The sequence below is a fragment of the Lithobates pipiens genome, unplaced genomic scaffold, assembly GCF_037356315.1.
Source record: "Lithobates pipiens isolate NorthernLeopardFrog02 unplaced genomic scaffold, aLitPip1_a1.2 Scaffold_8, whole genome shotgun sequence".
In the NCBI taxonomy this organism is placed as follows: Eukaryota; Metazoa; Chordata; class Amphibia; order Anura; family Ranidae; genus Lithobates; species Lithobates pipiens.
Window position 1 is genome coordinate 294849879 of NW_027507903.1, and position 12962 is coordinate 294862840.

Here is a 12962-nt window from a genome sequence, read left to right on the forward strand (position 1 = left end):
CTATTTGTGGGAAGAAAAGGACGCAAATTTCGTTTGGGTACAACATTGCATGACCGCGCAATTACCAGTTAAAGCAGCGCAGTGCCAAAGTGTAAAAAGACCTCTGGTCATTTACCAGCAAAATGGTCCGGTCTGAAGGTGGTTAAAGGGTAAAAGTTTGTCGCCATTCCATGAGCGGGCGCAATTTTGAAGCGTGACATGTTGGGTATCGATTTACTCGGCGTAACATTATCTTTCACAATATAAAAAAAAAAAAATTGGGCTAACTTTACTGTTGTCTTTTTTTTTTTATTAAATAAAAAATTTTTCCCCAAAAAAAAGTGCGCTTGTAAGTCCGCTGTGCAAATATGGTGTGACAGACAGTATTGCAACGACCACCATTTTACTCTCTAGGGTGTTAGAATAAATTAAAAAAAAAATATATATATATATATATATATATAATATAATATAAATATATATATTTATATAATTTTTTTTTTTTTTTTTTTTTTTTTTTAGGGGTTCTAAGTAAAGGGATGGAGAAAGACTGGCCCATTAGCATTGTTGGTTGTAATTTCAACGGCCACCACAAGAGGGCGCCAGATTCCAGAAGGAACCATAGGATCACAGAAGGCCTCAAAGCCGGGGGCTCAATTACCGGCCGCCTGCGGCGCGGCCCGACGCGATCGCGCGGGGGGGGGGGGGTCCACGGAGACGGGATACCCCCAGCTATGCTGCCCCAGGAGCAAGGTCGCTGATTCTAGTCGCCAATGCGACCTGGCGACCGGGTTTTGTCGAGCACTGAGTTAGACACATTTCACACTGGGCGTTTTTCAGGCGGTTTTGGGCTAAAAATAGCACATGTAAAGTCCCTGCAAAACGGCTTCCCTGCAGTCTGTGTGGAAGCCCGAGTGCTTTCACACCGAGGAGATGCGCTGGCAGGATGTTAAAAAAAAAAAAAAGTCCTGCAAGCAGCATCTTTGGAGTGGTGTATACCGCTCCTCCACCACTCCTGCCCATTGAAATGAATGGGCACCGCTGCCGAAGCACCTGCGATGCGATTTGGCAGTGGCGCTTCACGGACACATTTAACCCCTTCGTCGGCCGCTAGCTGGATTATAAGTGCCCGGCTAGCAGCCAAATAGCCCCGCTAAAACTGGCAGCATTTTACCGTCAACGCCTGCCCGCTCCAGTGTGAAAGCAGCCTTAAGTGATACAGAAATTTTCTTACATTAAACATTTATTAAACAAAACAAACATCCAATCAGTTCACTTGTATGTATAATTTAGATAAAAAATAAATATTATATATTTTTTTTTTTTTTTACCCGTCAATGCTTTTTTAGATGCCTGGTCCGCAGACCAGCATTTCAGCCAGATCAGGTGCCGCAGCACCACTGCTGATACTGATGCTCTGGAGAGCAAGGGAAGTGTATCCAGGGCCACATTACAGACATACTTAAGGCCGTGCACCAACTGGTCTGCTAGTTCCACGCAGACTGGAGGAGACTGCCGCTTCTCAAATTCACGGTGCAATCATTTTGCCCACTCAGTAAGGGTCTGCATCACTAATGCCGTGGCCAGTACCGGTCATAGCACTGACTCCACTACCGTAAACATGGACCGGGCCACTGACTCGGCCCTCCTGTCGGTAGGGCCCTTAAATGCAAAAGCCCCTTCTACCGGGATCGTGGTTTCTTTATATAACCTGGATACTGGGGGGTCCACAACCGGGAGAGCCAACCATTTTTTTTAGAAGGCTCTCCTCAAAGGGGTAACGCACCGCCATTCTTTTTGGGACCGAAAAAGGTACGTTGCAGAGTTCCCCATTCCTTGCATATGAACTTATCAAAGTAAGTCAGATAAGGGAACACCTTAGGTGTATGGGCTGGCTTACAGGACCCAAAAGGGACCCCAACCTCGGCAGAGGATCCTGCCGCATCCTGTATTTTCAGGGTATTACGCACAGTGGTGATAAGTGCTCCAACTAGCAGAAACTGAATCATCCTCGCTGTCCGAACGGTCCTGGGCACCAGCCCAGCGTCCTCTGACACATCAGAGCAGGGGCCGCCAGTCACTGCGGGCCCGAGTCTGAATCAGAGCTTTCTCTGGAGAACGAGGGGGGAGGGGCCGTTTTTTACCACCCACACCGCCTCCACCCTGGCAATAAGTGTTTCAAGGACCGCTGACAAAGCGTCCAAAGACACTGCACTATTTGCAGGCGAGCCGGTTGCAACTGCAGGGAGGTCTGGGGAAGAAACGCCAGCTTCTGACGCCATGCTGACCCACCCTGTCTGGCACCCTTGGGAACTTAGGACAAGGTGCTCAATCCCACCCTCTTAGCTGTTACAGACTGAAAGGCCCCCACTGCAGGACTCGCCACCCTGACCGAGTGCTGTGCAGTGCTGTTACTGATGGCTGTATCCTGTGTCAGCTCACAAGTGTCCAGGAACAAAAACCGAGCTGTTCTGAGGCACAGGAACCAGTGCTGTGGAGAAAAACTGGCCCAGGTACACACACCGCACTACAGTCCAGTCATGGAGCATCCTCCACGGGGGGGGGGGGGGGGGACAGAGAGAGAAGAAAGGGAGAAGAGGGACCCCCTAATCGACCTCCCAGGGAATGCCCAGCTGCTGCTCTGTCCTGCCAAGACCGGGAGAGCTGTACTTACCACCCGGACAAGCTGGAGGCATCCCATCACAGACCCAGAACCGAGCAGTATGGGGTGGCTGTGGGCCACGGCACACTGTGACATAGACATCCATAGTCCAGTCGTGTGTGTGCCCTGGGGCATGTCGTGGCCGACCCAGCTCATAGCTAGGGCCTGAACATGCTTGATGGCCAGGCTGGGGAGACTACAAGGATCTATATTAAACCGAGCTGCAGGAAGCAGGCTGAGGGATTGCCAGAGGGACCACCCCCTGGGGGGAACTGTACAGTTGTGTTTTTCACATGTATTACATGTTCTGCCTAGTCTTCTCCTGAAGGTGGCGTAATAACCCTATGGTCAAGATTAATGGAGCTGTGTCCGTCAATGAACAAAAGAGAAAGGGCACACACTGGGGTTGATTTACTAAAACTGAGGGGCGCAAAATCTGATGTAGCTCTGCATGGTAGCTAGTCAGCTACTAACTTCAGCTTGTTCAATTAAAGCGGAGCTACATTCGCCTAAGCATTTTTTAAATAAATAATTTGGATTTTGTCCTAACTGTCCTCAAACTTTTTTCTTTTAAATCTGTAATTTCTTACATGGTCCAGCAAGCAGGCACCAGGCATCAAAGATGTGGTCATTTGAAGCCCACTTATGTGTAGGGTTTTGAGACCCTTTGAGAAAGTCACATGATGGTGACGCAACACGTGTGGGAGAGGAGCCTGTGACAGTGCACGATAGAGTTTGGCAGCGCAGCGGCTGCAAAATCAAGCTGTGTGATCTGACCATTCAATCTAATTGATGCTCTTTCTATATCCTAATACATGTGAGTGGTTCTTTATGCCGATTATTTTTTCTACTAATAGAAATATTGCGCAATTATTTTTTTCTTCCTTTCTTTATAATTAAATAATCTATCTGGAGCGGAGGAAGCAGGACTATCCTTTTGATTTACCTGAGTATAAGGATAAGTTTGGTGATTTCTTTTGCAATATTCCTATCAACCCGAAGCTCCCAATACGCCCAGGATTGGTTATCCTTTTTGGTGAGGACTTCACCGGATAAGTACATTTTATGAAAAATCAATCAGTTTATAGAATTTATTTAGCACAGTGGCTGTGTTGGTTTGCACTTTTATTAACACTATTTATTCATTTCATTTATTAATTTAATTAATTGAACATTTGGGGTTTTCATGTTTTTAATTTTTTTCTTGGCATTTATGAATTGCCCTCATTCTTTGGATACTTATCCTTATTCCATATGAATTTATATTAATTTTAGGGTGTTGATAATTAATTTATTCACTTTAGATATACCTTTTTTTTTTTCTTCCTCCTGCACATTGTACTTTATCCACCTGATAATTATTTATTTATGTGTTTGCAATCACATTTAAAGGAGTAGTGAAATCATTTTGGGGAGGTGTTAATCCCCCTTTTCACATTTTCTAGTAATATATTAGAATGTTTATTTTATGATTTTCGGCTATTTTGTTATATTTTAGAACTTAGCACAACATTAGTTATTCTTGATATTTCAATATTTTTTGCCTATTTGTGATATTTTGGCACGTGGCACTTTTTTAGTTGTTGGAATAGTGAAGACCGCGCAACACTATTAATACTTTTATTTTTCTTGGTTAACTGACCTGTTTGGAGTGTTTGCAGCTGTTCTCTTTTTAGTTATAAGTTTGCATTGATCATCCACTTTTGCGCTGGAGTATTCCGTTTTTGATTTATAATGACACTGTGTGACGCACTTACTTGATTACAGATTGCCATAGCAATGGTGGCATCATTGGAAGTTCCAGTTCCGTTGTTAAGGTAACCTGTCAAGTAACAGGGAATTGTCATATGAAGTGCAGTCGGGGAAAGGAGCGATGAAGGAAATGGCTCAGTATGCATCACTTCTGGTCATAAAATTTTACGATCACACCCGCATTAGATGTTCAAAGACTCCTGGGATCGATGACATAGATATCCCTGGAGTCAACGGGCTAGGCTGATGATGCCGTCGCCTGGGCAGCTGGGACGGAAGTCACGGGGAAGACTACTTTAAAAAAAAAAAAGGGTACTTTCTTTTGAAATTTCACTATATAAATAACCAAAAATAAAACCACTATGGGTGCACGTCACAATATGAGTAATTTAAAAAAACTAGTGGAAGTCTGCTTTAAGCTTTGACAATAAAACCTGGAAGCTAAATTGGTTTCTATGCATTGCTGCACCAGATTTTGCACTCTCCAGTTTTAGTAAATCAACCCCAATGTTATGCATGGGAGATGCTTGTTGCCCAGTCAGCAGATTTGGGGGGGGGGGGGGGGGGGTCAAAATCTCCAGTGGAGCCTGGTGAGGAAAACAGTTCAAGTCTTCCTTTAAGAGGCCGATCATAAAATTCCTCCGTAGGGCCTGGAGTTCGGGCTGCAGAAGAGTTTGGATGAGTCTGCAGCATGCCCAGTCTGGTGCACCTACCAGAGTACCTAGCTCGTTATTGAAGGGCTGTGAAGCCTCACAGGAAGAGGGGGACTGTGCTGAGGACTGTTAACAGTTCTGTGAAAATTGAAAATACGAGACTGTTTGCTGTGCGAGAAAACTGGGAGAACTCCCCTATCAGATCGAGCTAAGGAAAAGCCTACTGTATGGACTCTGTTTTATGTGCTGTATATATCAGGGGATATGTATGTATGTATGTATGTATGTATATACACATACATACACACATACACACACACACACACACACACACACATATACATAGAGATTTATATATAAAGTGCAACTGATAAAGCTAGTTTCTACAGCAGGCCTAACCGAGATATACAAGTTGTTGCCAGGGCTTCCTGTTCTAGCTTTTTAGCAAGTCTGCTCAAGTGTACCAGTGAGATTTATTGTGACCAGCCACACAACAAACACTTAGCAGACAGCTAGGATTTATGATAAAATATCCAGGTGGTGAAACCGAGTCCACAGAGGCTGCTTCTGCCTCCCAGCTCATGCTTGTTGAATAAGAAAATAAATAGAAACACCATGTAAGAGTAACAGAGACAGGAGCACATCAGGTGACACGATGCAAGACTCTGTGAGTCGGGATGGATCATTAATGCATTTAAAGCAGAACGCTGCACTTTTCAATTACCTTTTCCTGTCTGCACTGCAACCTGATTTTATCATTACACCAAAAGCAAGCAAGACCATCCAGAATGGTATCATCTTGATGAAATATTATGTAATAAATGTCAGCTGTTGTATTACACATACAATACATCAGGGCCACACAAAGTAGAGGGAATGTAAAAAATGTACTTGAATACTGATGAGGCCTAGATTTTGGGAGCCATTTATAATAAACTCAATATAAACATATCTTCTATAGGTCTTTAAGGCCTTGTATATATCAATGTGTTTTCAAGATCCCTGACATAGGGGAAAATACATTTCAGTCAAGAGATTTTACTATTTACTGACAGCAACTATACATACACACGTGCAGAGCGAACATAAATAAGATAAGACAAATGCTTGTATTTTTGATTCTTTAATATTAATTTTCTCATTCAAGACAGTTGAAAAGAATCCTTAAAATGCATCAAATGAGATGCTTTTGAATGGGCATTTCAGAAAAATGTGCAGTGTCTTGGCAGATTTAACTGGAAAGCTCCCAATTACCGTTATTTCTGTTCTTCTTCTTCACAGGGGTTGCTGAAGCTGCTCATAGATGGATCAAAATTCGGCATGTTCAGCAGGGACGCACTAAATTCCAATCCATCTATGGCCTTTCCTGTTCTGTTGAATCGGGGTTTTGGAAAATGTTTCTTAATCAGCTGGCTGCAGCCACTTATCAGTGTATTCCGACAGCAGAGGAGTCCTGCCATCAGAATACAATGGCACAGCAGGGAAGATTCCGCCATCTACCTGGCTTGTGTGGATAGGGGAACCCTTTTGTGTTGTTTTCCATCAATCCTCTGAAAGAAAACAAGGAATCAATGGCCAGCCTTAAGCCTGGTACACACTACAAGGTTTTTTTTATTTTTTATTTCATTAAACCCAGCGGATTGAAGGAAAAAAAACTTGACAGCTCGGGAGAAGCCACTGTACTATGTGATGATAGTACAGCAATCTCCCCTGCTGAGCTATTGTGTTCTGAAAGGGGGGATGCCCGCCACAACACACCGGTCATTGGCTGGGAGCGCTGATCGGATGCCGATTGGCACACCTTTTTTTGGTCATGCCCCTTTGGCAGAAGCCAGCTGAATGGCTTTCTTCTGTCCGACTGGATTCAGTACACATATACCGGATGTCGGTCAGTTTCCATTGAACCGACCGAGGCTGCCCGACATTCAGTCTGTGTGCCCTAGGCTTTAAGCCCCATAACACACAGGCAGAATTTCGTGAAAAATTTGCTGGTTCAAAAAAAAAAAAAAAAAGGGGTGACATTCTGCCTGTGTGTATGTTGGTCTGTCCATTAGAAGCTGGTTTCTGTCGGACGTGCATGCTGGAAAACCAGCATCCGACCAATTTCCAATCAGCACTCTCAGTCAATGGCATAGAGCGCTGATGGGAGTGTTCTGGTAGGGGGGCTGCCCCCCCCCCTGTCAGAACACAAGAGCTCAGAGGGGTAGATCGCTGGACTAACCTTGCATGGTCATCTTTTCATACAACCTGCTAAATTGTGTACCTGGCTTTAGGCTCCAGTTGAAAATCCTGGATGGCCTTATTCCCGCAGATTTATTTTGGCCTCCTTGTTCCCCCTGCCTCGCCGCCCCCCCCCCCCCCCCCCACTCTACCACCATCAAATATTGATATAGAAACCATCTTCTACCAAAGTTGGATGCAGAGCTCAATTGCCTCTTGTACAGATTGAGCTCCATTTCACGCTTATGCGATGGATGAAATGAACAGGAATCGCTACGTTTCCTGCATCTCATCACACCGCATAGCAATCACACAGTGTTCATGTGATCTGCTGCTGGTGTCCATTAAAAGTTAATGAGACCCTAAAAGCAGGTTGCAGAAAGCAGTGCGTTTGACTGAACTGGATCACATGGGTATGAACACCAATGAGATCTGATTCCAGTGCGGAAAAAAATAAACAAAAATGCCTGCGCCTTTTTCGTGTGGATGGAGTGGGTCTTGAGCCATACAAAATGATGGGCTCAAATCGCACCGCACAGAATCACAAGTGATTGCCACAGGAATGCGGTGTGATTCCTGTGTGAACCAGGGCTTAGAGACAATACAATGCCAATTTTAATGGGACATTGAATGATGCAAATGGTGACAACACACGGTCGAAAGCTCTTTAGAAAATGTAAGCGCTATATAAACATCCGGAATAGTAAAATACATGCACTGTATACTAAATAAGCTTGTGAGATGTAAATGTGTCACATGGGCTTTATTATGCACATTTCAGCTGCACTGCTTTTCCCTCTGGATGTACTTGCTTCTAAAACTATGCAGGCGATAAATAGTACCATTTGTTGTATATTTCAAAAGCACACATTATAGACGAAAATGATCCAGACATACCGGAGTCATTTGGTGTTCCGCTACATTCAGCATTTCACCTGCAGCACTTAATACCCCAATAAAGTTACACTGTAGCAGTGCTTATACTAATTTTCAGACGATTACATTAACAGCTCTAACTACTCTCCAAACAAGTTGTCTCCCTTGTGACAAGAATATTGCTTGCTCTTGAAACATGTTTATGTAAAAAGAAATGCACCTAAAAGCATGAAAAATGATTGTGCTGCCAGGAAAAGCACTCCAGAGACATGGCATGTGGCCCAAAGCCAGGTGCCTGCCTGCTAGATACTGTGTGGGAAAAGAACAGTCTCCTAGTAAAGACAGTCAGTTTTTTTTTTTAGCTAGATGGTCAGCTGGTACAAGTTGTTATCAGTGGTAAACATTATACAGCCCAGACCACAAGGATGGGAAACTAAATGTGTGTGCTATCTCACCTCTCTACAAGAACCTCTGGTGTTACTCCTTCACATTCACTTGGCAGCATTTTGGTACACGGTTCCTGAAAAGAGTACAAAAAAAATAAAACACAATAAACATAAGTTTCATCAACTAAATACAATGTAATCTTAAAGAAATAAAAATAAATAAATAAATATATATATATATATATATATATATATATATATATATATATATATATATATATATATATATATATATATATATATATATATATATATATGCAAAATAAATAAATAAAATAGTAAATGGATAGGAAAGTATACATAAATAATTTAATCAAAATGGCCAGAAAGGCTAAGGGAGTGTTTTTCAACAAAAATAAAAAAAGTATTGAAAAAAACACACAGATGAGGGAGTTTTCTTTAAATATTAACCAGTTGCCGACCGCCGCACGACGATGTACGTCGATAGCATGGCACGGGCAGGCATATTGGCGTACATGTACGTCCCTTGCCTCCCGCGGGTCGGGGGCCCGATCGGGCCCCCGCCCGGTGCCTGCGGCGGTCGGTATTCGTGCGGGAGCGATCCCGGACGAGGGGACGGCCATTCGTTCATGGCCACCCCCTCGCGATCGCTCCCGACGAATAGGAATCCCCCGTGACATCACTTCCTCTCCTGTAATGTAAACACAGGAGAGGAAGTGATGTATTCTCTCCTCCGTGTCGGTATTTTTCGTTCCGACACGGAGGAGAGCGGATCGGTGAGTTGCACCAACACTCTACACACACAGTAGAACATGCCAGGCACACTCACACCCCCCCTTTACCCCCCGATCACCCCCCCAATTACCCCTGCCCCCCAGTCACAGTGACACCAATGTCATTTTTTTTTTTTTTTTTGCATTGGTGTCATTTGTGACTGTAATAACTGTTAGGGCAGTTAGAGTTAGCCCCCTTTAGTTCTAATGTACCCCCCTAACCCCCCCAATAAAGGTTTAACCCCGTGATCACCCCCCGTCGCCAGTGTCACTAAGGCTGGGTTCACATTGCAGCGGTTTATGAGAACGAATGTGATTCGCACCGCACTGCAGTGCAAATCACATCCGATCTCTGTGCGATTCGAGTTCAGCCATTCGCCGCACCCGCCGCACCCGCCACACCCGCCGCACCCACCGCAAATTCGCACGGGACCCTTTTTTTGGCCCGCAGCAGAATCGGATCGCATGGGTGTTCACACCATGCGATCCGAGTTTGCAGATCGCACTGCGATATGCGAACTGATCTGGGGGTGTCAGTAACATTTCACTGACACTCCCAGCAGTTCGCATAGGGCAGTGTGAACTGCCGCCGGGAGGCATGCGATGCGGGAACCCGCCGCGGATTTGCGGCGTTTCCGCATCGCTCCAGTGTGAACCCAGCCTAATAAGCGATCATTTTTCTGATCGCCGTATTAGTGTCACAGGTGACGCTAGTTAGGCAGGTAGGTATTTAGGTTCGCCGCAGCTTTTTATAGCGCCAGGGACCCCCATATACTACCGCATAAAGCCCCCTGATTGCCCCCTAGTTAACCCTTTCACCAGTGATCACCATATAACTGTTACAGGTGACGCTGGTTGGTTAGTTATTTTTTATAGTTTCAGGGCACCCGCCATTTATTACCTAATAAAGGTTTAACCCCCTGATCACCCGGCGGGTGTCATTTGTGACTAATAACTGTTAGGGCAGTTAGGGTTAGCCCCCTTTAGTTCTAAGGTACCCCCCTAACCCCCCCAATAAAGGTTTAACCCCGTGATCACCCCCCGTCGCCAGTGTCACTAAGGCTGGGTTCACATTGCAGCGGTTTATGAGAACGGATGTGATTCGCACCGCACTGCAGTGCAAATCACATCCGATCTCTGTGCGATTCGAGTTCAGCCATTCGCCGCACCCGCCACACCCGCCGCAAATTCGCACGGGACCCTTTTTTTGGCCCGCAGCAGAATCGGATCGCATGGGTGTTCACACCATGCGATCCGAGTTTGCAGATCGCACTGCGATATGCGAACTGATCTGGGGGTGTCAGTAACATTTCACTGACACTCCCAGCAGTTCGCATAGGGCAGTGTGAACTGCCGCCGGGAGGCATGCGATGCGGGAACCCGCCGCGCATTCGTGGCGTTCCCGCATCGCTCCAGTGTGAACCTAGCCTAATAAGCGATCGTTTTTCTGATCGCTGTATTAGTGTCACAGGTGACGCTAGTTAGGCAGGTAGGTATTTAGGTTCGCCGCAGCTTTTTATAGCGCCAGGGACCCCCATATACTACCGCATAAAGCCCCCTGATTGCCCCCTAGTTAACCCTTTCACCAGTGATCACCATATAACTGTTACAGGTGACGCTGGTTGGTTAGTTATTTTTTTATAGTTTCAGGGCACCCGCCATTTATTACCTAGTCTCACTAGTGTACCCCTAAATTTAGGGGTGTCTACTTTCCAAAATGGGGTCATTTGGGGGGGGTTTGTGCCATCTTGGCATTTTATGGCCTTCAAAACTGTAACGCCCTTAGAAAGCCTGAAGGCGGTGCTTGGTTTTCGGGGCCCCGTACGCGGCTAGGCTCCCAAAAAGTCCCACATATGTGGTATCCCCGTACTCAGGAGAAGCAGCAGAATTTATTTTGGGGTGTCATTTCACATATGCCCATGGCATGCGTGAGCAATATATCATTTAGTGACAACTTTGTGAAAAAAAAAAAAAAAAAAAAAAAAAAGTTTGTAATTTTCCCGCAACTTGTGGCAAAATATAAAATATTCCATGGACTCAACATGCCTCTCAGCAAATAGCTTGGGGTGTCTACTTTCTAAAATGGGGTCATTTGTGGGGGTTTTGTGCCATCTTGGCATTTTATGGCCTTCAAAACTGTAATAGGTAGTGAGAAGTGAACTCAAAAATTTACGCCCTTAGAAAGCCTGAAGGCGGTGCTTGGTTTTCGGGGCCCCGTACGCGGCTAGGCTCCCAAAAAGTCCCACATATGTGGTATCCCCGTACTCAGGAGAAGCAGCAGAATTTATTTTGGGGTGTCATTTCACATATGCCCATGGCATGTGTGAGCAATATATCATTTAGTGACAACTTTGTGAAAAAAAAAAAAAAAAAAAAAAAGTTTGTAATTTTCCCGCAACTTGTGGCAAAATATAAAATATTCCATGAACTCAACATGCCTCTCAGCAAATAGCTTGGGGTGTCTACTTTCTAAAATGGGGTCATTTGTGGGGGTTTTGTGCCATCTTGGCATTTTATGGCCTTCAAAACTGTAATAGGTAGTGAGAAGTGAACTCAAAAATGTACGCCCTTAGAAAGCCTGAAGGCGGTGCTTGGTTTTCGGGGCCCCGTACGCGGCTAGGCTCCCAAAAAGTCCCACATATGTGGTATCCCCGTACTCAGGAGAAGCAGCAGAATTTATTTTGGGGTGTTATTTCACATACGCCCATAGCATGTGTGAGCAATATATCATTTAGTGACAACTTTGTGTAAAAAAAAAAAAAAAAATTTTTTTTTTTGTCATTATTCAATCGCTTGAGGCAAAAAAATAAAATATTCAATGGGCTCAACATGCCTCTTATCAATTTCCTTAGGGGGTCTACTTTCCAAAATGGGGTCATTTGGGGGGGTTTTGTACTGCCCTGCCATTTTAGCACCTCAAGAAATGAGATAGGCAGTCGTAAACTAAAAGCTGCGTAAATTGCAGAAAACGTACCTTAGTTTGTAGATGTGACAACTTTTGCGCAAACCAATAAATATACAATTATTGACTTTTTTTTTACCAAAGACATGTGGCTGAATACATTTTGGCCTAAATGTATGACTAAAATTGAGTTTATTGGATTTTTCTAATAACAAAAAGTAGAAAATATCATTTTTTTTCAAAATTTGCGGTCTTTTTACGTTTATATCGCAAAAAATAAAAATCGCAGAGGCAATCAAATACCATCAAAAGAAAGCTCTATTTGTGGGAAGAAAAGGACGCAAATTTTGTTTGGGTACAACATTGCATGACCGCGCAATTACCAGTTAAAGCAGCGCAGTGCCAAAGTGTAAAAAGACCTCTGGTCATTTACCAGCAAAATGGTCCGGTCTGAAAGTGGTTAAAAATCGATTAAATAGTGTTTTTGGTTTGTGGTGCTCAGGTGCAGCGAAGAGTCGCTTTATGCTGCATTCTCACCTATGCAGTTGTAGCGCACTACAGTCCATTTAACATGGTTTTCTATGGAACACGTTCTGGAGTGTAAATCTGCAAAATGCACAAAGCACTAAAAATGCATAAGTGTGAATCCAGCCTTAAAGCGGGAGTCCGCCGGGACTCCGCGTTTTTTTTTTTTTTTTTAAAAGCCAGCAGCTACAAATACTGCAGCTGCTGACTTTT

The 12962-nt window shown here is 44.3% G+C and overlaps 1 protein-coding gene across 10 annotated transcripts in view; it reads right to left on the reverse strand.

The window, feature by feature from the left end:
* Window positions 1–12962, reverse strand: part of UIMC1 (ubiquitin interaction motif containing 1) — a 230674-nt gene that overhangs the window by 119196 nt on the left and 98516 nt on the right. For all 10 annotated transcript variants that reach the window (XR_013270846.1, XR_013270844.1, XR_013270849.1 and 7 more), the window contains exon 6: window positions 8598–8662. Coding sequence is in view for 4 of the 10 variants with exons in the window: in XM_077472483.1 (XP_077328609.1) it covers window positions 8598–8662 (65 nt within the window). In the remaining 6 variants the exon portion in view is untranslated. The remainder of the gene's footprint in view (window positions 1–8597; window positions 8663–12962) is intronic.